This window comes from Desmodus rotundus, chromosome 5, assembly GCF_022682495.2.
Source record: "Desmodus rotundus isolate HL8 chromosome 5, HLdesRot8A.1, whole genome shotgun sequence".
Taxonomy (NCBI): Eukaryota; Metazoa; Chordata; class Mammalia; order Chiroptera; family Phyllostomidae; genus Desmodus; species Desmodus rotundus.
This window is the reverse complement of record NC_071391.1, coordinates 49467778-49495462: the sequence shown is the minus strand read 5'-3', so window position 1 is coordinate 49495462 and position 27685 is coordinate 49467778. Positions and strand designations below refer to the sequence as shown.

The 27685-nt window shown below is 37.6% G+C and overlaps 1 protein-coding gene across 8 annotated transcripts in view; it reads right to left on the bottom strand.

Moving 5' to 3' along the window:
* Positions 1-384: 384 nt before the first annotated feature.
* The window catches only part of EMSY (EMSY transcriptional repressor, BRCA2 interacting), a 76388-nt gene continuing 49087 nt past the window's right edge, over positions 385-27685 (bottom strand). For 3 of the 8 annotated variants that reach the window (XM_045181831.3, XM_024572544.4, XM_045181832.2), the window contains 8 exons: positions 27434-27607; positions 25389-25587; positions 15382-15546; positions 13473-13628; positions 10142-10293; positions 7708-8271; positions 6257-6757; positions 883-3479 (listed from right to left, as the gene is read on the bottom strand). In XM_045181831.3, the coding sequence (XP_045037766.2) occupies positions 3285-3479; positions 6257-6757; positions 7708-8271; positions 10142-10293; positions 13473-13628; positions 15382-15546; positions 25389-25587; positions 27434-27607 (2106 nt within the window). In that variant the 3' untranslated portion in view covers positions 883-3284. Of the gene's footprint in view, positions 3480-6256; positions 6758-7707; positions 8272-10141; positions 10294-13472; positions 13629-15381; positions 15547-25388; positions 25588-27433; positions 27608-27685 lie in introns of all 8 variants that reach the window. The other 5 variants (XM_024572542.3, XM_045181833.2, XM_024572543.4 and 2 more) reach the window with 5 other exon arrangements.

Genomic DNA, 27685 nt, shown 5'->3' with positions numbered 1-27685 from the left:
GACATTTCTCCAAAGCTATCATGAATGGCCGACGGCCAACAAGCAAATGAAAAGATGCTCATCATTAGCCATCAGGGAAGTGTAAATCAGAGACACAACGAGGTACCACCTCACATACTAGGATGGCTATAACTAAAAAGATATGTAGAGAAATAGGAGCTCTCCTACACTGCTGCAAAGAGTGTAAAACGTACAATTGCTGTGGAGAACAATTAGGCAGTTCCTCAAGTCATTAAATATAGCTACTGTATGACCAGCAATTGCACTCCTAGATACCCAAGAGAACTGAAAGCATAGGTAAAATTTGTAAACAAATTTTCATAGCAGCATTACTCATAATAGCCAAACATTGGGAACAACCCAAATGTCCATCAACTGTTGGATGGGCAAATAAAATATGGTCTATATCCCTGCGGTGGAATATTACTGAGCCATGAAAAGGAATGGAACACCGATCCATGCTGCAACATGATGTACCTTGAAAATACTTGCTAAGTGAAAGAAACCAGTCACAAAAGACCACATATTGTGTGATTCCCTTTAAATGAAATGTCCAGACTAGGCAAATCCAGAGACAGAAAGCAGTGGTCACCTAGGGCTGGGGCGGGGGGCAGTGGTGAGGGTTTCAGGGGTGACAGCTAAGGAGTACAGGGCTTCTACTGGGGAGTACACAGGTGTTTCTAAAGTTGACTGTAGTGATGGGTGCCCAACTCTGTGACTTAATACTAAAAGCCATTGAACCACACGCTTCAAATGGGTGAATTATATGGCATGTGAATTAATCTCAATAAAGCTGTTTTTAAAAAAAATTCTCTAAGTTCACCATAAACTGCATTTGTAATATGAAGTATTATCTAAGTTCTTTAATTCAAATACATTTTTCTTATCACCATCTATACCAGTTGTTAGGATTCTGGTAATTTTGCAGCATTATCTTTGAATATCTGTCACAGGAATGACTGAAAATTACATTTAGCTCATGGACTTAAAAATGAAATTACTATTGCTAAGACTTTACACAAAAGGATGGCTGGAGATCCATATGTGGTATCACCATCTGCTTAATCAAGAAGCCTAAGAGTCCCTCTTGTCCCCTCGCTCTTTAGCCCTCACATACGTCCATGTCATCCGCAGGAAGCCCTGCTTGTGAGCTCCGTAAGGATAGAACTTTGTTCATTCACCGCAGTATCCCTGGTGCTTAGAATAGTACCTGGAACATGAGATGCTCAATTAGTATTTGTTGAATAAAATAGTTCATGCTGTCCTTGAAATGAACAAATCTTTAAAAGAAAAAAATTAAATTCCTCATTTGATAATTTGTTAATATATACACTAATTTTTTAAAATGTAGACTGTGAAAGCTTCACTTGCCATTCTGGTTGCTGAAACATATTAAAGCTAAATTCTCAAAGGGACACGGGTATGCTATGCTGCCAAAATACACAGAAGCGGAACGCATAATTTTATTCAAGTTCGCGCATATTACCTGATTCACAGATATTTAAGATATTTTATTTTATCAAAACTTACATCTGTAAGTAATGGATTGACCGATAACAGAAGGCTTAACCTAGAATACAGGATAGACTGAGGGGCCCACGAACCCCTAAAATTGTATGCAAAATCTAACATGTATATTGGCATGTGTATCTTTTTGGTGAGAGAGTTCATAGTGTAATTAGATTTTCAAAGTCTATGACCCGAGAGGTTAAAAAATTACTTAACTATAAACAGTCACAAAGTCTTTTAAACATGAATTTGTACAATAAAATAATATCCAACAGCTCCATCTATGGGTAAGTCATTGTCACCTAACAGGAACAATGACAACTACCAGAGACCAGTGCATCTTATGAACGCTTGTGTTTCAATTTTCAGTGTCACTCTAGTGGGAATTTATTAACTACAGTATCACAGTTTTTCTTTCCAGACATAGATGCAAAAGTCAGGAGACTGTTGATGAATTCTACTTACAGTACTTCAGCACCAAAATAATTGGGCAGTTATGCTGATATATGTATGTACAGTTCAACATTTGTCAGTCTTAAAACGCTTATTTATAGTGAAATCTATATAAAACCGTTAAAAACTTTTCTATTTACATTTTTTTAAAAAATGAAAAGTAGTTTCCTTTGCCACAACTTGTCAAAACTGCTTCTTACCCCCCCCACCCTCTTACCCCTCACTCTACCTGTGACAGACGGTAATCACAAGACCCAAACATATTGCTTAAACAAACTGTGTCCTAAAAACGTAGAATGCTTAAAAACATTACATTTAGAACTGTAAAGGAACTTTTTATACATTTCAAAGGGGGTTAAACAAAAGTATGGAAAAGATTTTCAAACTCTCAGTCCAACGTGAATGTGCAATTTCAATGTAAAGATAGCATCATATGAGTATTTTGTTTTCCTGAATATAAGTGAACATTTCCTTTGGGTCAGAAAATGTTTTTTTCCTCTGCTTCACAATGAAACATTTTTCTTGTTAAGCTCTCTTACAGTGGGGAGTGGGGAGGTGGAAAGGTAGGCAATCCTGGTTTACAGGAAATTTGTCACAAGAAATATAGTCTGCTTTGAAATGTTTACATTTAAATAAATAGAAGGCAAGTGTGCCAGACTAGAGCACAAAAGACCAACAACACAATAAATTAGCATACAATTGGTGAGAATGTACAAGCCGCCCAAAAAAGCACTTCCCACCCATTAGGGATCTGATTTTCACCATCCAGCAAGGATTCTTTAATGCCAGTATTTTTCTAGTTATTTTATAAACTATGATCTGAGCAAATGTAAAATGTTAACCAATTTAACACTTCCAAGGATTTGCAAAAATATGATTTAAAAAAAAAAAAACACCTGTTCCTGAAACACTGTTTCAAAGTACAAACTATTCACAGTCTCCTTTTTTGATGGTGTTTTGCTCAGCAGAAACCAGTTGAGGAACATTCACAGAAAAAGTTTTCCCGCTGCAAGGTAAACTTTCACCAGCCATGGTCCAACAGAGGAAGAATACCAGGTCTTATGCCAGTGTGGATGTGCATCCTTTTCTTTTCTTTTTCCTTTCTTCTTTCTTTTTTTAAAAAGTACATTCATTCCCCTGTGAGTTTTATCTTGTTTTAAAATGCTGCTCCTACAGCAATTCTTGTTGAAACACTGCTGCTGCAGGGTCTGTCTACAGCCTAAGCGTGGGCAAAGTGCTCTCTTTAGACATCAAAATACAAGGGCTTCCCTGGACACTTGGTAACCAAGTAGGCTTTAAAGTGCATTCCTGTGTCCAAAACACTAGGACCGTTCAGCAGAACTCTGAGAGGGGCTGGGCTCAGTTCCATCCTCCGTGCTACTGTCTATGTCCTGCTCCATTGCTGTTTCGTCATCGTCCAACTGCTGACTGGTGAAGTTGTTCAGCTCAAGGAGCCCGCTGGGCTCTACCACTACATTGGAGCTGGAGTGACAAGGAATAGCATATTGGGGAATGGCCTGGAAGAGAAGACACAGGAGAGAAGCTTTACGGTAAAAAAAGGTAACAGAAGGATTTTTGCAACAACACTAAAGAAGGAAAAGGGATCTGACATTTATTAGACAACTACTACACACTAGGCACTGTGCTAGGTCCTTTCACCTATGATACCCTACTAAATCCCCATACGAACACTATCGGGAAAACATTACTCCCATTTTACAAATGAGGAAACCAAGAGTGTCAGTGACTTAATTAAGGTCTCACCGCTGGTCAGGGTGAATGTCAGGATTCAAAGCTAAGTCCTATAAAACTCAAAGTAATCTTGCTACTCCTTGATGGCGCTCCTCTTCTAATAAAGGAGCCTGAAGTCTGTGCTTAATTAGAGAGAGACTTTGAAGGACACTTTAATTTGATCATTAAGCACATTTTAAATGTAAATACAGTCAGATTTTTTGTGTTTGTTCCCGTTTCATACAGCTAATCATTGTGAAAAAGTCTCAGAGTCAGGAGACCAGGATTGTTGTTCAGCTCTGGCTCTACTTGTGGACCTCTGAAAAGTGACTTCACTTCCTTGAGCTTTCGTTTGAGCTTGTGTAAACTAAGATATGCTCTAAAGACCCCTGCAGTTCTAAAATACTATGAATCCCACAATATAGACTCCTTCAGGACAGTAGATTCATCTTGTCGTTATTTTATTCCCAGTACCTAGCACAGTGCCTGGAACATAAAAGGTTAAATAATACATGTGGAATGAATGTACAAATGAATGAAATACACACTACTGCTGTCTAAAAGGACACTGCTTTTCATTCAAAGCATTTAATATTAAAGCACTTCTGCAGACTTCTTTCATTCATCCCCCCAGGCATTTTACTGAATCAGCAAAATCAGTACTTCAGGTCAAAGCTAAGTATTACTAATATGATCTGAAAATGTTCTCACAATGTATTAATGATGATTAAAACAAGGACTATCTTTATTGAATTTTCCTATCAGACACCTGACCAGCTGCTTTATACACATCTTCTCACCTAATTCACCCAGTGGAGTGAATGCTACTGTTTCCATTTCACAGATAATGAAACTGAGGCACAGAGGTTAACTATTGCTCAAGGCCAAAATCTTGGTAAGGAGTACAGGTGAGATTCAAATCTAGTTATTTCTGACTCCAAAAGTTTGATTGCTAAGCACTATGCTGCCCTTGCCTCTGATACCGCAATCTAGTACATGATACATGCTAAAAGTTAGCTGAGTATTCTGTAGAGAAACTATTAATTAGCTATTATCCTTGATACACGAAACAAACTGTATTTTCACCCCTGTTCATAAAGTACAGAAAATAATCTCCAGTTAAGCTATCCAAAATCATTTTCAATTTAGTGAGTATATGAATTTAAACCCCCAGGAGCCACAGTAAATTTTAGTAAAAATAAAACAAGTTACCATCTGTTGGGCAATCACTATGAGCCAGGTACTGTGCTAGGTGCTTCATTTCAATTTTATGCAATCCGTGCATCCATCACGTAAAGTAGGTGTACCTTATTCCCGTTCTACTGATGAGGAGACTAAGGCTCAGTGAGGTTAAGTAGCTTTGCCCAAAGTCACAGTCAATGGTAAAGCCAGGACACCATTCTTTTTCACTGTACTCTCTCTTTAGAGGAAAAGAAATCTCTTTGTTAAAGATTATTTAATTTGCTAGCATTTGTTTTAACAGGGAAAACCAAATTATTTGAATAATCCAACAGCCAGTTCTCTGTGCCTTTAAGCATTTCCCCCATACTTAATTATATCATATTTGGATTAATATTAGTTAATTTGCATTCTCTCACAGCTTGGCATCATGGAAAAGGATAAGTTTAGCACAGAAATTTCCAAGTCTGAATCTACGGTGAGTCCTTGACTATCTACATTTCATAAATCCAAAAGTTCTCAATTAACTAAAATGTGCTGCTCTGATACCTTTTAAGACATCTGTCAGCTTACAAAAGATGACAACTGTCAAGAATATAGCATGGCACCCTGCAAGGCGAGAGGGAAATAAAACACAATTTCTAAGGGCTAGTCTGAACCAAGTAATTCTTTGGTCTTGACCTATTATGCATGATGGAAGATGAGTTTAGAATGAAGGGAATGTAAGACATTATGTTCACTAGCCTGTACTTACCAAGGCAGAACAGTAACCATAACAAAATTTTTCAATAACAATGATTGAAACAAAAAGCAAAGCTTTATGGTTAATCCCAAGTTAGATACAAAATTAAATTACTTAGAAAATTTTCTTACAACATATTTCTCCAGACATTTCAGCTAATTAAGGTTTATTGTCCTGAAAACCATAAATTTGGACCAAAATCAAGAATTGTGTTTTTCCAAGGAAAAGGGTCCCTGAAATGTACTTGAAATAGAAGTATAACCCAATTATATCCCAGGAGTGTTTGAGCAAAGATTAGGGAGCCCAAAATTGACCTCAGGAAGTTGCCAGTCTTCAGGGGTGACTTGCTGAGTTAAGACTGGGAAGTGTGGCTTGTACTTATAAACCCAGCTGACATATGGGTTGCCTTGTGACAATGTCCATCAATTTTCTAGGAGTCACTTCCAAAAAATAAATATAAAATTGTACATTTGAATAGTATTAAACCAAATTTGTCAAACATCGTAGCGTATCAAGATAATCCGTCTTTTTCCCATCTTGGCCTGACTCCTCCTGTGACGGCCCCAAACACACCAAACCCACCACCCCCAAGATGCCCAAGGGTTCTCATGTTTAAGAGTTCTCAAGAGCTCTAATTCTTACCTGGATGATAATTTCTGCTGGGCTCTCTTCAGCTTTCTTTTGGCCTACATTTTGAATACGCATGAACTGGCCTGTCGCAGGCACTCCTGGTGCATCGATTTTCCTTGTTGTTAGGGGAGGGCCAACGGCAGATGGACTTGAACAGGACTCTCTACATTTCTGTTGCTGAGGAGTGCAATTCGCCATCCCTGTCACTACCACGTGGGTGGAGGATAATGATCCTGCTTCACCAGTGAGCATACTAGTGGCAAGAGCCTTCTTTGGGGGATCCACTACCATATGCTCTACATTTGTATCAATCTGAGCTTCCATCAAAGACATTTTCAAAATGTCTGACACTGCTGTCTTCTCAGAGGCCTGAATGGGAGATATGCTTGTAACTGGTGATGTCAGCTTAGGCACAGAACTGCCACCAGTTATCTTTGTAACTGTGGGTGGCTGGCGCCCCTCAAAAGTTATCTTTGTAACAGAGGATCCTTGGGTTATAATTGGCTGCTCCACCTGAAAACAAATTGGGGTTGTGTGTGTTACAGCTACATCTCTTTGAGAAAAATCTATCAAACACCCCAGACAATATGGCAAAAGAAACATTCGTGCGGTATACTGGGAAGACATTGTGAAGCTTGGTGTTTTGACAAGAGGGCTGGGTAGGAAAGTAACTGCTTACTTTTAAGGAATCTAGGGAACGAGAAGGGGTTGAAACAACCTTTGTTCAGCCAGCCAAGGTTCATAGCAATAAAGGAAAAAAAAGTCACAGCAGCCTTGTTTTCCTTTGGGACTTATATTCCCACACAGTATACCTTCAACCTGTCTCAAATTATTTCATATAATCTTCAGCTTTTTAAAATAAAAAGTGTTTTAAAAATCTGTTGCTTCAAAATACATTTACACAAACATATTCTCTCTATATATATTTATAATTTACACATACACACGTCACTCCAAAGCAACTGACTTTCCCGAATATAGTCTTTCTTTCAAATATCCACACAGATAATTCCTCTGTAGTCTAGAAGACAATTTATTAACTACATGGTAATGACGTAAACTACGAAGGAAGATGTTCAATGAAGCTCCTTAAAAGACTATAGTTAGCATTATTGTCACAGAAATAGGAGTTTACAGGCATGGAAATAAATATTTTATACAGAAAGAATAAAAATAATTTAGGGATATCACTTCTACGCACTGTTGATCAATGCTGAAGTGACTTGATTTAAAAAATGCCTGGAAAGTTCTGAGTGATATGACTTTTTTCCCTTCCTATACTAAGGTGTGCATTTCTTCCCTAATGCCAACCTCCTGATGGGGTAAACTAACACCAGTATAATGAGGCTTTTGAGTTTCCTCTTGCCAGGAGAAAGCACTGCTAATCACATTAGGGTCGTGATGGTCTCATTTTTTCCGTGAACAGAGAAGTTTAACTTTGCATGCTATCAATATTCCGTTACCTGGCTTGTCGGCTGTTTCTCTGACGAGGCTGGGAGCGCCATTTGGCTCTGGGGGGTTTGGGGTTGCACGTAGATTTTTGGTTGGTTCGGAGCCTGCTGCAGTTTAGGGAGCTGCTGTGTGGTTTTCACTGCAAGCACCTGTACTACAGTTTGCGGGGGCTGTGCCATTAAGGTAGGAAGCTGCCTGTCTTTGGCCACGATAGGATGCTGTGTGTGCTGTACATCTGGCTTGGGCTGTGCTTGTTCTTGCTGGAGAGGGGTGAGTTTTTGATGCCTGATGGAAAGCTGGGGCATTTGCGGGAGTTTGTGCTGGAGCTGGTCTGCCTGCAGGTGGATGGTCTGCTTCTGTTTAGTCTGGAAGCACTGCAGAGTTTTCACTTGCAGCTGAGTCTGTTCCAGCTGGGGCTGGCTAAGTTTCTGCTGTTTAGCGGACTGTGACTGAGTCAGGGCGGATCGGTAAAACAGACCTGTCTGAGGGTCTAAAGTGTCCATCTCTTCAACCTCGCCCTCCTCAGTTCCAAGTTCCTCGCTGTGTTTGGTAAAAGCAGTGTGACTGCTTAATGCCTAAGTAAAAAAGGCACAAAGTAAGAATGAAATAAGGAAAACACCTACTTGCTACATTTTCCTCAAATTGGAAAAGACTTGGTTATAAGACTCATGCAAAAATTTTCAGAGGGAAGAGCCTAAAAAGACCAAGAAACCTTAAGTTTTCCAAATCTAAAGGGGACTTCACATTGAGACTCTTGTAATTTCAATTCTTAGGTGTTAAGTACTATAAAAACTGGTCTGCTCACTTTTATAAGAAAAGTTCAAGAGGGACCAGAACTTACAGGCAAGAATAAGATTGCTCTGTAAGCACAGGCCAACACATAAAAAGAAGAAAAGACTCCCTGGCTAAAGAAACAGCTCTTAAGCCTGGTCATTAATGTTAACCATCCAAAGAAAGATGCAACAACCCAGGAAGAGGCGTCCAGAGAAAAGCCGAGGTTCAGAGAAGCCCACTTTGGCCATGTGCATTTCCACTGCTGTCCAGAAGGTAAGAGTAACCTGCTTATCCTAGTCCCCACAGAGGGCCTCTCTGGTGAGAATGGAGATGGTTTACCAAACTTCACAAAGTTTGATAAAACCCTCTGGAAAAAAACCCTCTGCACTATCCCTCCTTGCCCCTTTGCTCAGATTACAGGCCCACAAGGCAATAGTTTCCCAGAGACCTGGTTCCCAGGAGGGAAGAGGGCGGGAGGAGGGGACCAGAACTCCTGTCAGTGGAACGGGAGATTGTCTGGTGTTGGTTATAATAGTGTTGGAAGGAGGTCTTGATCTTGAGTGACAGGGCCAGCCTGCCTGACCTCTCTGGCTATCTTGAGAAAAGTCAGTGTCAGAACTGGCCAGGTAAGGGCCAGACTCCAGGCTGAGATCTGGCACCCAGCAAAACCTCTGGCCATCTGGTTTCCCTCAGTGTCACAAGATCCAGCCCAACCCCATCCTTCTTACTACACCTCCACCCTAAACTTTAAGGCTTTGAGATTCAATCGAAGCCTTCCCCTATCTCATAATGAACTTACACACATAGGTTTTTAATTCAACAATCTCTTCATTGCCTACCATTAGGGTCAACTGTTACCAGTCGAGTGATAGTGATTTATGCAAATACTAGTAAGTCATGTGAATATCTGATAACTATGATATTACTTTAAAATAAAGGCAAGCTGCTTGGGGTTTAAATCCTGGCTCTGCCACCTAGGATAAATTATTTAACTTCTGTGAGCATGAGTTTCCTCATTTGTAAGAGGGATAATATACCCACCCTACAGGATAATAGTGAGAATTAAATAAGTTAGTGTATTGAAAGCTCAAAGCACAGTATCTGACACAAAATCAACTTAATCAACATGTTTCCTTTCCCCACATCACTGGTACCAGATTTTGTTTGAACTAATTCATTCTCCTTACTGTTGAGTCTTTTCCTTCTTAACTGGTCACATATAGTAAAAATAAGTCAAATATTTATTTACCTACTTATTCCTATGTTCCCACAAGGATTCATTATAAAAGAAAGTAAAACAAACAAACAATAAAGCAACAAACAGCAAAACAAGCCAACTTCTATTTCATTTGAAAATCTTACCTCAGTGATAAATTCTTACATGACAATAAAACTCTTAGAAGCAGTGACCAATTCTGATGCCATAGATTCATCTAGATAGCCCCACCCTTTTGAAATAGTAAGAGTTCACAGGAAATCCAAGAATACTACTTCTTAATTATTTTCTGTTAACGCTCTCAATTCATTTCCTCTATTCACTCCTCAGAGATGAAAGAAATACACAGACACTCTGATTCAGTTATTTCTCCTCTTGCAATAGGGGAAGAAACTGAACCTCATTTCGGGCAAACTGCAGTTACAGAAGGTAGGGAGAAAAAGTGGAGATACAACCTGCTGCATAATGTGGGTGATAGCTCCCGGGGAAGAGGCTGGGATGGACTTCACCACCACTGACGTCTGAGTTGCAGTCTGTGACTGAGCCACATGCTGGAGCAGCGTCCGCTGGGGCTGGGAGGGCTGCTGAGGCTGGGAGCGATGGCTGACTGAAAATAGAGGAGGTGATGATCTTTCTCCAGAAATCATTAGAGCATCTGTAAGCAGTAGCTGTTTTTAAACAAATGTCTGCGATACTGTATCACAAATGTGATACTGTGAACTAGGAGGCGGAAGACCAGAGTCTGCCCATCTATGAGCTATGTGACTCTGAGAAAGTCACTTCTCTGAGACTCTATCCTCATCTGTAAAATGGGAATAACAGAGCTATTATAAGGATGATATAAACAATGTATGTGGAAGCATGATGAAAAATACTACCATAAAGGAGGAACAAATCCCTTAGAGTTACAACCTCCTATGAGTTGTACTCACTTTCTCCAATGTCCTTTCTCCCACTAAGGTAAAAGAACAGTCACTTGTTTCTGTAATAGATGCCAGATTAATTTAAGGATAGTAAAATAATACAAATTTAATCTCTTTATCCCAGTTCCAAATGTAACAAAAACCAGAGACATCCACTCCTTTACATGAAGTGACACTTTAATCCCTTACAGTTCCTAAAGATGTCAGAGGCCAAGGTGACATTGCAGAAAGAGCAGGACCAGGAGTCACGCTTGGATTCCGTACCACTCTGCCACCAGCCAGCTGGGTCAATTTGAAGGGGTCACTTAAACTCTATTTAACCTCTAAAACTTAGTTTTATTTTTTAAGGGATAATAAAAATTTGTTTCTACCTAGAAGAGGACTAAATGAAGTAATGGACTGAAAACAGTCCTTAAATTATTAAGTACTAAAACATAAATTTAAAAAAATAATAGAAAAATCAGTGTTCTTTCATCTTCTCAAATTTAGCTCATCTGACACAAATGGATAAGAGTATAGATTGAAATGATCTCTTGCTACAAAGATCCCATTGAGTAAACTATTCATCTATATTGATGCCAATCGATCATAATTTCAATGCTTTAAACAGTATATACATTCACCACTCCTTATTCTACAGAGCTTTAAAAATGATTATGTTTACTGAGAAAAAAATATAGAAAAGTATCAAAACTCTCTCAATAATCCATGATTCTAATGCTCATATATTTTGACTTACAATTTCAAGTAGTAGTGGTTCCATACTTAGAAAAGTCATTAGTGGGGTGTCCAAGGGCAAGATGATCACCACAGAAGTCAATGTAAAAATGACATTTATATGTCATAAATACAGGACTCTAAAACTATCCAGTGAAACAGAAACAAGCTTTATTTATTTCTATAACACATTCTATCTATATTCACAAATGAATTATTGCTATACTTGCACACATGCCTCCATCTAATGTAAGAGATTATGGGCAGCATTGCTACTCTTCTTTTATAAATGCACTGTAGTATCACAGTTTGTTTTATATGTACATTTTAAATTATATGAATTAATAAATCTTCCATATGTGCACATATGCTCAACCGAACTGGAAAAAAAGGGAGTTAGGGTTCATATCAAAACAACTACTGAAATCATTTACAATATGACTAAATAAAAGAAAAACAATCATACTAATATTAAAATTAAGCAATCAAATTAATGTAGTTTTTATTGATAAAAGCATCATCAGAAATGAATGACATTTGAAAAGTAAAGACAATTTCTGATGAAATTATCAGATTATATGAAATATTTCTGCTGTTCATATAATCTTTATAATTATTACATTAATTTTATTAAGAAATAAAATGGACTTAATAGAAAACTGACTAAAACCATTTAAAAATAACCTTTATTCAAGATACTATAAATTCTTCCCCAGAGCGTAGGAAAGTTCAGACAAAGCTAACATCCAGTGCGGGATACTACAAGAGGCCAGGGCCACTAAGCTGGCTCTGAAGTCAAAGGAAATGCTCCTGTGACTGAGGATATGATGGAAGGAGACTATGGAATGAGGTCACAGTGAACATTTGGAAAACAGCTGAAGTTACTTTAACTGTGCTAAATAAATACCATAAATAGTCACTTATTTCTTTAAAAAAATCTTATTTTTTCCCAATGTCAAACTGCTCATTTCTGAGAAAGAAAATCTCTCTTCCTTTCTTTCACTGGTTGAAGCTTCCCTTTCCTCTACCAGACCAGAGTAGAGCACATCCATTCAGGTGGTTTTCCCCAATCACCTTTCGCCATTAGTTAAACTACAAATGGACACACACCACTTACCGAGAAGGGGAAAAGCAACCTCTCCCCTCATCAGTGTGCTCTGGAAAGGATACGTATGGGAAGAAATCATAGGTCTTTTCACCTACTTTTGAAAATCTAGTCTACCCCAGAGGTCAATACTGACTTCACTAACATACTGTGCTCTGTTCCATTTCGCTTTCTGCTAAATTTCTCTAAAGAAAGATGCTAGGTGGCTTTCCAGAATCTTTAAGTGGGTTTCCCTATTTGGCAATTTTAACCAAATAGTCTTAATATCTCCTAAAATGATGCCAAATAATTCCTTTTCTGCTTTGGTATTTACATCCTTCAAATATTTGTAATCTTATGTTTTCTTTTAATTATTGCTAAAGAACACTTAAGATAAGTATTCTTTAAATAGTGCCTCATAAGCCCCCTCTCCTAACCCCTAATTATTCACATGACTACTCACTCAACTATTTCAGATCTCGAGGTAATGAAGTGTCCAAAACAGAAAGCAGTATTCCAGGTATGGTCTCACCAGAATCAGAAAATGAATCTATTATCCTTCCTGCACCCTTCTCTACATATGCCATCCAAAAATCTCATTAGTGTTTTGCTGCCAGACTATATTTTAAACAAATACCTAATTCACTTTCCACTAGAACTCCTAAGTATTTATAAGAATTTAAAATTTTCCACATTTTTTCCTGTACATTAAAAAATGGTTGGATTTTTTTTTCCATGATCCACCTCCCCTCTCCCCAAATTAAAAAAAATTCAGATGCCTAAAAATGCTTATTCTTAAATAAAAAAGATTTTATCCTCTGTCTACAAATGTTGCCCTATATTCACAGATATTATAAATGGCCAAACTGCAGTTTTATATTATTTGCAAACACTGGAACTCTGTTGATTTTCCCCCAGTCGTAAAAGAGTAAATCCCAAGGACAAAGTGAATGTGTTCTTAGAGCAAACTGCAAAAGAAATATTCTCCCCCAAATAACTATCTCATGAAATCCAGGAAGGTAGTTCTCCTACCTTAACACAATTTTTTAAGAGGACACCTACCAGTAGTGATGTATTCAGCCACTAGTTCTGACTCTACCACAGCAATTGATGGACTCTCAGGAGAATGTCTTTTTTCCTGGGTCATCTGAATAGGCACTGCCATTTGACTCAGGTCAATAGTGGGTTGTCTTGGTTTTGATTCCAATTTTTCCTTTACTGCATAAAAAAGTCAGGGGAAAAGTTAACTTTTATTACAAACAAGTATCAAAAACCAGAGCTGTCCATGAGAATAATGAGCCAGACCTCTGGGGTGCTACCCTGGCAGCAACTAAGGAGACAATGGTTTGAAAAGAACAAAGCAGACTGCTCTGCAGGGCTAGAGAGTCCACAACTTGTGCAATCATACCCAGAGCCTAGCAAAAGGCCACATATGCAATCAGAGTGAAATCCCCCCTGTCGTCACTAGGCCAAACAACTGGTTCTGTTTCCTGTGTACACATTCCTCTTAGAGTATTTCCTTTATCCTTCCTTCAAGGTAGTCCCTGGTACCCTTGAATTCACCAACCTGAAAATAAAGGGTGAATAAGCAGTACAAAGCATAATTCCCTCTCAGGCACACCTACCCAGAACAGTGCAATGCAACGATCAGTTTAATTTGATCTATTAAAAACTTGAGATAATCTCTAAAGAAATGTTACAATGTTTTCAATGACTCTTAAAGAATAAAAATTTTCAATGTTAGGAAAAAATGACCTCTCTGTAGGTCAAATGACCTGCAGAAAAACGTCTTATGGAATAGTTTGGCATCAGGATATAGTTTCCGTGGATAGATTTACTTTTCTATCTTAATCACTTTTCCTACAAAATCTATTCATTCAGTTTCTACCCTCTCTATAAGGCATTAATGGAAATGGCCGAGTACGTTAAAAACAAGGAGCTGAGGAAATGACTAAGGCCAAAAATAACATCAATATATAGAAATGTTAACCAAAGACTTACATTAAATGCTAGTATTCTTTGGGTAGTGTAGAGTGGCTGTTATAAAAAACAGTAATAACCAGTAATTAAGTCCACTGAATGATCACTCAGATTATTCCAACAATGCATATAATGTGACAAAATCAAAATAATCATTTAAACAAAGAAAGTAAAACAAAACCAAAAGAATACAAGAGTCACCCCACAAGTAGAGAGGTCACTGAGCTAGAAATCAAGACATGAAGTCTCACTCTGCCACTAACCAACTGGGTAACCTCTCTAGATATCAGTTTACTTATGCATAAAATGAAAAGGGTTGGTTGGATAAGATCATTGCTAAGGTCCCTTAAATACTCTGATAGTCTTTGACCTATTATAATAGAAAAGTCGGTATTTATAACACACGTTTTGCCTAGAGTTCAGTGAAGATATTAATGACTAGAAATACTGATAAGATCTTTTTAAACAAGGATAGCTTTGCATGGACGTTCAAGTGGTTAAAGTATACGAGGAAATATGAAGATATAATTAAAACAAATTAGAGTGCTAGAAAGGGCCATTAATGGTGTTTTATGAACATAAAACTGCTCCACCAATATCAAAGAGGATGGCAGGGGCCCTTTAACCTATCTCCTACTATTTTTGAATAGAACTGGCAACTGCACTGCACCTATCTTTCCACTTAGAAGCAACGGATCTTCTCCTTTCTGGTGACAAAATGCAACAGGACTGTTCATTCTAATCATGAGACAGAGAAGAAAGAGCTCTGCCATTTCCCCCTCCTTTCTGCTGACTGTATCTACCCTTCGTTACTCCTGTGCACATCTTAATGAACTGACAAGTAAACAGACTGCACCAATGACTATAGACAAGTCCAGAGGAGGAAATGTGCTCAAACAATAACAAAGAAAATAGAACAGTGGTAGTATTTTTAGCACAACCCATCTCTAGAGAAACCATGCTTCATTCAGTCGAGCATGTGAATTCATACCTGTTGTCTGTTGGAGTTCTAACAGAGCTTTGATTGTTGAAGTGGCTGATTGTGATTCACTGGACACGTCCTGATAAATTACGGTGGGGCTAGTCTCCACTGCAATCTCATGTTCTGACCAGTCCTGACGCCGGGAAGCAATTACATGAACTACAGGCTGGGAATCTGTTTTATATTAGTTAAAAAAAAAACAAACCCTATAAATTTTTGTTTTTTAAAAAATCTTTGTATTTATTGTAAATTTCATGCTTTATCTCCCCAAGAAGACTGTAAGCCCCCAAAGGGCATAATGTCTTTTCATGTCTGTATTCACTTAATCATTCATTCATTGATTCAACAAACCGGGCACCTATGTGCCAAGATCTCTATTTGGCATTGAGGATACAAAGGAGCTCACAGAATAGTCAGAGGATTCTCAAGAAGCACACAATCTGTTTGGGGAGACAGACATGTAAAAAGACAAATTACAATTCAGTGTGATCATTGCTGTAATAAATAGGTGTGCATTTGTGTAGGTGGGTGCATATTTGTGGAGAGTAAGAACAAAATGCTGTAGGAGTATTACTTCCCCCAAGGCACCTGAAAAATGTGCTCTGCATTACAACTTCAGCATTCAGTCAACACTCTTCGGATGACTGATTTTACTGAAAGGAAACCCTGTCCACTGACAACAAGAATGACTAGATAATCTAGAAGCAGCATGACTAAATAGGACACATACATTTGGAGTTCAAAGTCTTAGGTCACAGCCCCAGCTCTATTAATTATTAGCAAGTTGACTCTTTGGGTCTTAGTACCATTATTTCTAAAATGGCAGCAATAAAATCACCTTTCTACCTCACAAAATTTGAGGATCTGAGGATGTAAGGAAATGATATATGTAAAAGAGCTTCATTAACTATGAAGGACAATAGAAATGTTATTATTGTGGTGGTGGTGGCCTGAAAGTTCTCAATTCTAAGACTTTTTGTTAGTTTCAAGATAAACTATATACTAATTCAAAATTTATTATATTCCTGCTATACAGGTATGCACATAAATACTAAATGTACATCAAATCAAGCAACAAATTATTTATGAGTTTTCCATCTATTTAGCAGGTTGGACTAGACTATTGTTAAGTTCCTAAACTCCTTTGTCCAAGACACCACAGAGAAAATTATGCAGGACAAAGGTACGATCCCTATTCCCAAGTTTGGATTACAATGGAGGAGACACAAAATAAAGACACATACAGCTTTGTATTTTTGAGTAAAAACAAATGATTAGGGCAAATAAGATAAATATATAAAAAGAAAAAGACTGCTTTAAATTAGAATGTCAGTGAAAGCATCACAGAAGAATAAAAAGAGTTCATGTAGCTGCCAAAACAAGACTAAATACGATGTAAGTTCTACCTTCTATGAACACTATTATATTTTTGAAAACCATAAAGTTGTCCAAAAAGGTTGGAGTAGGGGTAAAAACCCTTCAAAAACAAACAAACGATAACCTTAACAAAGAAAATGAAATCACTTTACAACAGCAAACTGTATCCATTTCCATTAGCAAACTGTATCCCCCTCCAACTTGCCCCGCCCCCCAAAAGAACCCACTGGGTAGGACATATGTCACATGTGGGATGTATAATTTTCATTAAACATCTCCAAAAATCTAGAAAATTGAAGGATACTATCCTGCAATACCAAATGCTATATGAAGCATATAACAATTTTCCTTTACTCATTTTAAATAGATATATAGAACTTAAACTTAAGAGAATTATATTAAAGAATCACTCTTTTTAAATAACCGAAGTTCTCAAATTTAAAAAATTCCATTGATGATATAAGTACCCTCTTGTTAAGTGAGAGGACCTATAGGCAAAGAATGACTTGGCAACCCCACTCTATACACATTGAGTACTTAGAAGAAAGCAAGGATTGTATGTGTAGAGGGATATGGTAGAAAGAGACTTGAAAAGGAACACAAATTTCCACATAGAAGCGCCTGTCAGAGACATTACCAGAAATAACATCACCCCATTGAGACTGGAGAGATTGCTCACTCTTTCTGCCCATACTCAGAAAGAGTAGTTGACCATCACAAAGTATTATTGCAACAACCTGAGCAACTGTGACACATGAGAGAGTGAATTTAGATGTGCAAACCATTTCTTGAGTGATTTTCCTCTCTACCTTTGGCTATGCTTAGTCTGGATAAATCTACTGCCTATCACCTCTGACGCTGGGGTTGGACAGTAATGACTGTGCTCCCAGGAGGCTGATCTCACAGTACCATGTGATTATGTGGTGTGCATTTATCTTCCAGATTTTTTGGAAGTGTAATGAAAATTATATATTCCCAGTGTGGCACATATTCTACTCAGTGTTTTTTGTTTTTCTTTTTGCAGGGGTGGGTAGGAATAGTTTGTAAATGGTAATTAAAAATTCCAGATCTGTTGTATGTTGATTTTGTTTTCTTTGGGAAGGCTGTTATTTTTTTTTAATGACTTCCTTATCTTTCTTGAAGATGGTGGGCTGCTAACCTTCAGATATCTTTCCCTACAAGTCACTCAACAAATACTATTTAATACCTACCACATGTTAGGTACTTAGAGATAGACACTGCACTATTATATTCAAAGGCAGACTCAGGCATCTCTATGGAAAAATGTCTCTTACAGGTTTACTATAAAATTCCTATATCACATGTTCATAAAATTGTAAGACCTGTCAACTAGAAAAGACCAAAAAATCCGTTTAACACTATCATCAATCCTATGCTGAAATCTTCACTGCCAGTCTGGAACTCTAGCACCTGAGAACTCACAACTTTCCAAGACAGTTTCCTTCCATAAGAGAAAAAATGTTCTCTTATGGAGTAGAGGCAAGTTTTCCTGTGACTTCTACCCAATGGTTCTAGTTGCTATCCATACACCCACAAAGACCAATTCTTTTCCCTCTTCCACATCACAGTCCTCAAGATAACTGATGAGAGCTCCCATGTTCCCCCAACCCAACCCAATCTTCATCTTCTCTTCTCCACGATAAACAGTCAATCTCCACTAACCACTCCTCATATAATATGATTCCCAAATGTCTTACCCATCTGAACTATCTCTTTTAAACTGAACCCAAGATGTCTATATCCCTTCTACGACGTAGGATGTACCTTCCCTCTGAAGTACTGTCATAAAGCCTAAGGCCTTCCCAGTATTTAAATGCCTAGACCGCATCGCCCAAAAGGTCCCAGACAACATTAGTTTCTCAAGGTGTTCTACAAAAAAGGGTTCCATGGTAAAAAAAAAGTTGGGGAGCATTTTACATTATTTCCTCCACTCTTCATCTTTCACAATATGTATTATTAGCACATAAAAGCTCTGAGAAGTTCTGCAACAAGTATGTTTTACTTAACTTGTATTTATTCCCCATCCTCACCATGACTACCCAGATCATGAAAAATCACCCTAGAAACTAAGTTGTGACCTGCTTAAAGCAAGGTCTTGACAGGATGCATTTTTGTATTTTCCTCATGCTTTGTACCATCTTAAATCCCCACCCTTGGTTTTGTCTCCTTGTTCTCTTCCATTTTACTTCAACATAATCTTGTATTCTATCTAACCTACCTTAAAACTTTTTGGAAATAAATAGAATATGAGAAAAGAAAACTTTAATAGTTTTTCTTTTTAAAAAATCTGGGACCCATTAAGTCTAGCCTATTCCCCAGCAAGAAAGGGAAAGAAAAAAGATCTAATTAGGAAGAAAAGTTCAGGAGCTATGGAAGGCCTATGGTCCAATCTGCATCAGTGACCCAGGCAAGAATGGTCTTGATGCATTAGCCTTGGCCATCTAACAGTCTAACATGATCTAAAAATACTCCACATGTATACCACTTAATAGGCCCACCCACAAGGTTAGAGGGAACTCCTGAAAGGAAACAACATTTTAGAATCAGGCAACAAAAATGAGTTTATAAGGCTGAAGCTTAACACTATGCCACAGATACTACGATTGCTGTTTTGCTGTTTGTTCATTCAGTGAAACATTTACTGAGTATCTACTAAGTGCCAGTTAACCTATTTGCTAATATTTGGAGATAGAGAAATAAATATGACCCTTGCCCTTGAGAAGCTAGTAGCCTTGTGAAAAACAATTACTATAAACAAACAAAAAGCACAACATAAAATGATCAATGATAAAATAGCTGGTATACAAAGCAATTCTAGAAGCATAGTGTAAAAGGAATTATGAAATCTTCCCAGGGTGATCTAAAATTGTGGTACAGCAAGGTGAAGATGAAGGACTCCTAATCTGTGAGGAGATAGTTCAGGAATAAGGTATAAGAACTAAACTGCTCCTTCTTGGGGGTGGGAGATGGTGGGGAAAATTTAGAAATCATAAGTAGAATCAAGAAATTACCTGGGCATTAAGAGACACCCTTATTTCCAGGACTTGTGTAAGGGAAGTCATCACAAAAAAGATATGAAGTCACAAAAAGGTTGACTCATTTTTTTAAAAGATTTTATTTATTTTATTTTTAGACAAAGAGGGAAAGGGAGGGAGAAAAAGGGAGAGAAACACCAATGTGTGCTTGCCTCTTGTGCACCCCCTAGTGGGGACCTGGATTGCAACCAAGGCATGTGCCCTGACTGGGAATTAAACTGGTGACCCTTTGGTCTGCAGGCCGGCACTCAATCCACTGAGCCAAACCAGCCAGGGCAACGTTGTTTCATTTTTATAGTAGAATGCCAACAATCAAATATATAAATAATGGATTTTCGAAAATCATCAATGGATGCTAAAATTAGTACATAAATGTTTAAAGATATATTTATATGGTCTCAAAGAAACATGATATTTATATGGTCTCAAAGTATCTCCCCACAAATTAATATAAATCTCAAAAGAAAATATAGTAACTTCATAACGCAAAAAAAAGGGAAGACAAGTGATCAACATTAACATCATCAATTTGGGGACAAACTGACATCATATGCCTACTGATGAGATCAAATTAAGGAGACAACATCATGTCTGTGGAATTCCTGCTGAATCTAATCAGTAGGAAACATCAGACAAAAACTAACTGAAGAATATTCTACAAAGTAACTGATCAATACCCTTCAAAATTGTCAAGGTCAAGAAACACCAAGACAGACTGTAGGATTATCCTAGTTAAACCAAAATAAAGATTCATGAAAGCAAAATAGATTCATGACAATTAAATGCAACTAAAATGCAATGTGTGGTCCTGAATTAAGACTGTGGACTGGGGAAAAATATATAAAGAACATTATTGGGCAGTTGATGACATTTGAACAGACTGCAGATTACAGAATCACAGCACTGAACTTCTTGATTTCAATAACTGCACTACAGTTACGAAGAGACTAACCCTTAGGAAATATAAACCTACAGCCCTGACTGGTGTGGCTCAGTTGGTTGGGCCTGATCCTGCAAAGCAAAAGTCACTGGTTCGATTCCCAACCAGGGCATATGCCTGGGTGGCGGGTTTCGTTCCCAGTTGGGGTATGTATAAGAGGCAATCAATTGATTTTCTCTGTTTCTCTCTCACATTGATGTTTTGCTCCCTCTCTTCCCCTCTCTTAAAAAATAAATAAATAAAATTTAAAAAAAAAGGAATATAGACCTACAAATTTAAGAATTTAGGGGTAAAGGGCATGATATCTACAACTTGCTCTCAAATGGCTAAGAAATTTAAAAATTGGACTTCTGGTCAAGATGGAGGCATACATAAACATGCTTACCTCCTTGTAAAACTACAGAAAAAACTACAACCAGACCTCAAAACAAGTAGCACCCAGAACTGTCAGAAAATCAAGCTGTGTGGGAGTCCAACAACCAAAGATTTAAAGAAACCACATTCATCCAGATGGGTAGGAGGGATGGAGACATGGAGACACGCATAGAGGCATGGAGACTCAGTGTGGCACAGAGAGGTGGTGGAATGGGCAGCCTCATGTTCATGTATGGTGAATAAAAATCGAGAGGGTCACCACAGGAGCAAAGGATCCCAGCCCCAGGCCAGACCACACAGCCCAGGGTTCCAGTGCCAGGAAGATAAATCCCCGTAACTTCTGGCTGTAAAAATCAGTGGGGGTTGAGATGTCAGAAGAAATTGCAGGATTTTCAGGAGACTCCACTTAAAGGGCCAGCACGGACTTAGAACTCACAATTTACAGTGCCTTTTCTACAACAGGCCATGCTAGTAAAAGTAGGAGTCGAAGCAACTTTACTTAACACAGAGAAACAAACACAGGGAGGCTGCCAAATTGAGGAGACAAAGAAATATGGCCCAACTGAAAGAACAGAACAAAACCCTAGAAAAATAACTAAACAAAACAGAGATAACCAACCTAGTAGATGCAGAGTTCAAAACACTGGTTATCAGGATGCTCACAGAACTCACTGAGTACAGCAACAGCAAGAAAAAAAAAAAGACCCAGGAAAAAATGAAGGATTACACTGAATGAAATAAAGAAAAATATACAGGGAGCCAACAATGGAGGGGATGACACCAAAGTTCAAATCAATAACTTGGAACATAAGAAAGAAATTCAAAAAATGAGGATAGTATTAGGAACATCTGGGACATCTCCAAACGTACCAACATCCGAATCACAGGGGTGCCAGAAAGAGAAGAGGAAGAACAAGAACATGAATTTGAACACTTATTTGAAAAAATAATGAAAAAAATCTTCCTTAATTTGATGCGGAAAACAGACATTCAAGTACAAGAATCATGAAGAGTCTCAAACAAGTTGGACCCAAAGAGGACCATACCAAGACACATCATAATTAAAATGCTAAAGGTTAAAGATGAGGAGAGAATCTTAAAAACAGCAAGAGACAAGGAGTTACCTACAAAGGAGTTCCCATAAGACTGTCAGCTGATTTCTCAAAAGAAACTCTGAAGGCTAGAAGGCACTGGCAAGAAGCATTCCAAGTGATGAAAAGCAAGGACCTACAACCTACATTACTCTATCCAGCAAAGCTATCATTTAGAATGGAAGGGCAGATAAAGTGCTTCCCAGACAAGGAAAAGCAAAAGGAGTTCATCATCATCAAGCCATTATTACATGAAATGTTAAAGGGGCTTATTTAAGAAAAAGAAGATAAAAACTATGGACATTAAAATGGCAATAAATTCACAACTATCTATGATTGAATCTGAAAAACAAACTAAGTCAACAATCAGAACAGGAACAGAATCACAGTTATGGAAATCATTTGGAGGGTTATGAGCTGGGAAAGGGAATGGGGAGAATGGGGGAAAAGGAGCAGGGAATAAATGATAGGCATAAAATAAACATGGGGATTTTAAGAACAGTACAGGAAATGGAGAAGCCAAAGAACTTATATGCACGACCCATGGACTTGAACTAAGGGGGGAGAATGCTGGAAGGAATGGGGGTACTGGGTGGAGAGAGGCAAAGGGGGAAAAATTGGGACAACTATAATAGCATAATTGATGAAACACACTAGAAAAAATTTAAAAACTGTAAATACATGGCATATATGGGAGACATAAAGAGAATCAACAACAAAGCCAATAATAGGGCAAAATGTAAACTAGTAGTGAATCTAGGTAAAGAGAATAAACAGTTCTTTTTACTCTTCTGGTTACTTTTTCATAATTTTGGAATTACATTAAAAGAAAACACAGCTATAAGTGCAGGGGGGAGGGGGCTAAAAGACCACAAAAACAATATAAAAGAAAAAAGGACCGCTATCTAGTATTTACATTCTTAGTAGTTATGATCCTCATATACTCTGAAAAACAGCATTATCTTAGACCGTCCCAAACCTTTATCCCTTTCTCTCCTTCTCTTGAGATCGCAGCATATCTATTCCCAGCTCCTTGTCTTTTTGAGAATGTACTAAAGAGCTATAAAAGGATATGGGGAGAGGGGCAAATGCAAATTATAAAAACTGGCTTTACAGTGAATTATATTAGATACACCTATTCTAAATTACACAATATTCAGCACTACCGAATATTTTTTAAAAATACAGAATGAAAGATAGAGAATAAATAAAAAGAGATGATGCTGCCCTGCCTGGTATAACTCAGTGGATTGAGCATGGGCTGCGAACCAAAGGGTCACCAGTTCAATTCCCAGTTAGAGCACACGCCTGGATTGCAGGCCAGGTCCCCAGTGGGGGCCACATGGGGGGCAACCACACATTGATGTTTGTCTCCCTCTCTTTCTCCCTCCATTCCCCTTCCTCCAAAAATAAATAAAACCTTAAAAAAAAGAGAGATGATGCCTGTATAACAGATCAAAGAGCAGAAAACCTTATACTCAATCACTTCTAAAAACAGCTTAACTTTTGTACAATTCTTAGAAATAAAACCAAAGACTCACTAATGAAATGACATGTTTGGGTAGTACTGGTTGGCTTACACCTCCCTTAGGAAAAGAAGAGCAATTTCAAAAGACACTCTGAGATGTTATATATAAGTATACACACACAGACATCTACTGCACATGTCTGTCTCCCTTTGAGCACCAACTCATAAGCCAAATATTTTACATATTTTATAAAATAAATGACATACTATTTGTTAAAATCAACATTTTTATTTACTTTGAATTGGTGAGTTTTCAAAGACCATTTCAAATGCTACTTCCTTCTTGAAGCTTTCTCATCCGCTCCTTACTGGAGTATGAACTTTCAGTCTTTGGCGTTTTTTTTGTTACTAATAAAATTCTTATACTGAAGTTGTACATGATGTTTTCAAAATTTCCTATTCTAGAGTTTAAGCTCCTAGGTGGCAAGAACTATATTTTACTCAGTCTTTGTAAAAGATACAAAATTTACTCTAGCATAATACTTATTACATAGTATAAACTCATAAATATTCTCAAAGTTAATTAATGAAATAATGAACAATTTGAATCATGTAAAACCAACTTGGGAAGATTCTCCCTAAGACTTAAAGTGATAAAGTGTTTGCACAATATGAAGAATCTCTATTAGAAAAGTGCTAACAAAGCACTCCAGAAAGGATAATGGGCAGGTGGGGAGAGGGAAGAGAGTGAATGAGGAATGATCAAGGGAAGATAAACAGCTCTGCTTAGAAAAATCAGAGTGTATGAGCATAGGCATTAACATACTGCACTGACAATTCAGGTGGTTTTAAGGTAACTGAGTAGATTTGTAGAAGGTCTCAAAGATTATGATCATAAGTTACTTTCAAGAGACTTCCTAGAACAACAACATAATTAAAACAGCACTGAGGACAAAGAGCATCCCTAATATGAAGTATGACTTCATAGTCCCTTCCTTATAATTAGGAGAGCCATACAATTATTATTTAAACTGGGATACCTTTGAGAGTGAAAAGGAATACTATTTAATAATTATGCTAGAACAGACAGAAACTAGGTCACAGGGGTGTCAAACTCATTTTCACCAGGGGCTACATCAGCCTTGTGGTTGCCTTCAAAGGGCCAAATGTAATTTTAGGACTGTGTAAATGTAACTACTCCTTAACAGTTAATCAAGAGCTCAGTGCTGCCGCTGGGTAGAAATAAGGCGGAGGGCTGGATTTGGCCCACGGGCCTTGTGTTTGCCACCTGGGAACTAGGACTTGTCCCATGCAAACTGCAGTGTATGATCACCCTACTTACAGCCTACTTATAGTCCACCCTGGCCACCTTGATTATTTCTCAAAATTCAGCAACAACCATTTCAAAAGGTATATTCACTTTTTGCATACTCCTACTACTTACCCAAAGAAAACAGGAGGAATCACAGCCCTAAGCAGTTTGATAATACCTGTATGTCAAAATCATCATCTAAAGTTTACCAATTATTTGAAGAACATCTGCCATGCAGTCAAGAATGGTGAGGCTTACTACAAATATATCAAACAACAGAGAATAAAATCAAAAGAACTGAAAAATCAAAGCATACATGTTTGTTTGAAACTCCTAGATGCAACTATTTTGGAACTAGGGCACTATGTCAGCAGTAATTATAAAAAAAGGGTCTTACCTTGGGAACTTTGGGAGGACTCTGTGGAAGAGGAACTACTATCTGTATAACTCTGTGGTTCTTCTTTTCCCTCCTGAAGAGAAGAATTACCGGCCTCTGCCACCCTGGAGGCTTGTTGCAATGTTTCTGTGACCAGCTGCCTTGTTTGTTCACTAACAACTGTGGCTTGAAATGTCACTGGTTTGGGTTTAATAAGAACCTAGAAGAAAAGCAGAAATATATCCAGTTTAAATTTTAAAGCACTATATAAAATGTTAAATTTCTAGGTCATGAACAATAATATTTTCCTGATGTGGAAAACCGCATTCCGTTCATTTACTATGCTTTGGACACAACATTGTACGTCAAAGACTAATTCAATCTACGAACAAATTATAGCCAGGCCACATATAACATTTAAGTGGTACATGCCAGATTACAACAGCCATGATTCTGACAAGAACCTTTCTTTGCCCCTGTTTTCTTCTTGCCTATGATGTCTCCAGGAGTCATTACAATTGTTGGCTATATAGCAGCAATGACAGTCACAAGCTAAGGATGACAGAAGAGAAAGATACAAGGAAACTAGATTCCCTGTGCAATTTCTGTGCCGCAATAACAGTCTTGGATTTCCCCAGCCTGAAAGTGAATTAACAAGAAAATAAAACTGTAATTTGTTTAAGCCACTGTTCTTTGGCTTTCTATCATTAGCAACCAAATGAAGTTCCTAACTGACACATGTGCACAAGGTAAACTTGCCTGGGACCTAAATCATCTTTGAAGAATTCCCCAGAGGAACAATGATGTAGTCAACTATTAGAAGCAACACAGAACATGTGGTAGATCAACTCTTGGCAAAGGTGAAAGCCACAGACTCTAAAAGAAGTGAAATGGGAAAAACATTTTCAAACTGAACCATTACACTTCAAAATTTGGACTCTAGTAGTTGACTTCAATTGAGTGCATGGAAGAAAATATTAACTCACCACATTTTTTTTTTTCACTTCTCCCATATGTAAGATTCTAAACCTTTTATTTTTTAAAAAAGATTTTATTTATTTTTAGGGAGAGGTGAAGGGAGGGAGAAATAGAGAGACACATCAATGTGCTTCTCATAGGTGCCCCAACAGGGGACTGAACCCTCAACCCAAGCATGTGCCCTGACCAGGAACTGAACCAGCAACCTTTTGCTTTGCAGGATGATACCCAACCAACAGGGGAAGATTCTAAACCTTTTCAGACTCTATTAAGTCACCTATTTCTAAGAATTCAAGAATGAAATACATAACAACTTAGATAATGGAGCAAATAAAATTGTTCCAGTTGAATCTTAAAGACAATTTGGACTTATTTCTAATCACCAAACTTACTTGTTTAGATAGTAAACTATTTGATTATAATTCTGAGGAAAGTATTCAAAAGGTAAATTATTAGTTTATAGGTAAATTACTACCTCTGACAAAAATTCTAGGATAGCATTTCTCAACCAAAGCTGACTTTGCTTCCTTTGGTATGTCATACATCATGTACAATAAACAGGAGCCCAGCAACATAAGGTTAAATCCTGAGCCTCAATTTCCCTGGCAAATCTCCTGTAAAGTTACTTTAGTGGTTGAAAAACAAAGAGATCTCTAGCTTCTACATATTTAGGTTTCAAATAAAGCAAATTTTATAAGTAAATCAATTGCTTTTGAAGACCACATTAGCTTACAAAAAGTAAATACTTTTCTCTGAGAGATTATTAATAACTACTGTTCTTCCTCAACAATATACTCCTCAAATAACAATATATACCTTCAACAAATTTTATTCCCAGGGATAAATATTGGTTTTCTGCCAATATTTGCTCATGATGACACAAATATTTAGATATCAAAAAAAAAGTACCAAAACCTGTGAAACACAGGTTTTGAAAATAGATGGATAAATTATATACATGCAGTCATATCTTTAAATAATTTGACTTTTTAAATATTACTGATCTTTTCATTCAAATTTTTACCTTGGAATTTTAGGAATTTAAAATATACCTAAGCCAAGAAAAATCACCATATTTTATAGCATACCTGTGTTTTCCCTTGCTGCCCATAAACAATTTTTGTTGGGATGATTTTAGCTGCTGGTTGAACTGTGGAGCCTATTCCTTTTGGCTGAGTTACAATCATTTTGGTGATGGGTCTTGTAGCAGTGATGATAGCTGGCTTTGCTCCCGTTGGCACTGTCTGAATAGTCTTTTCTCCCTGGATTGAAATTAGTAATATATGAGATTTATAAGCACTTAAATGATAAAAACTGTCTTTTTACTGAAAAACCACAGA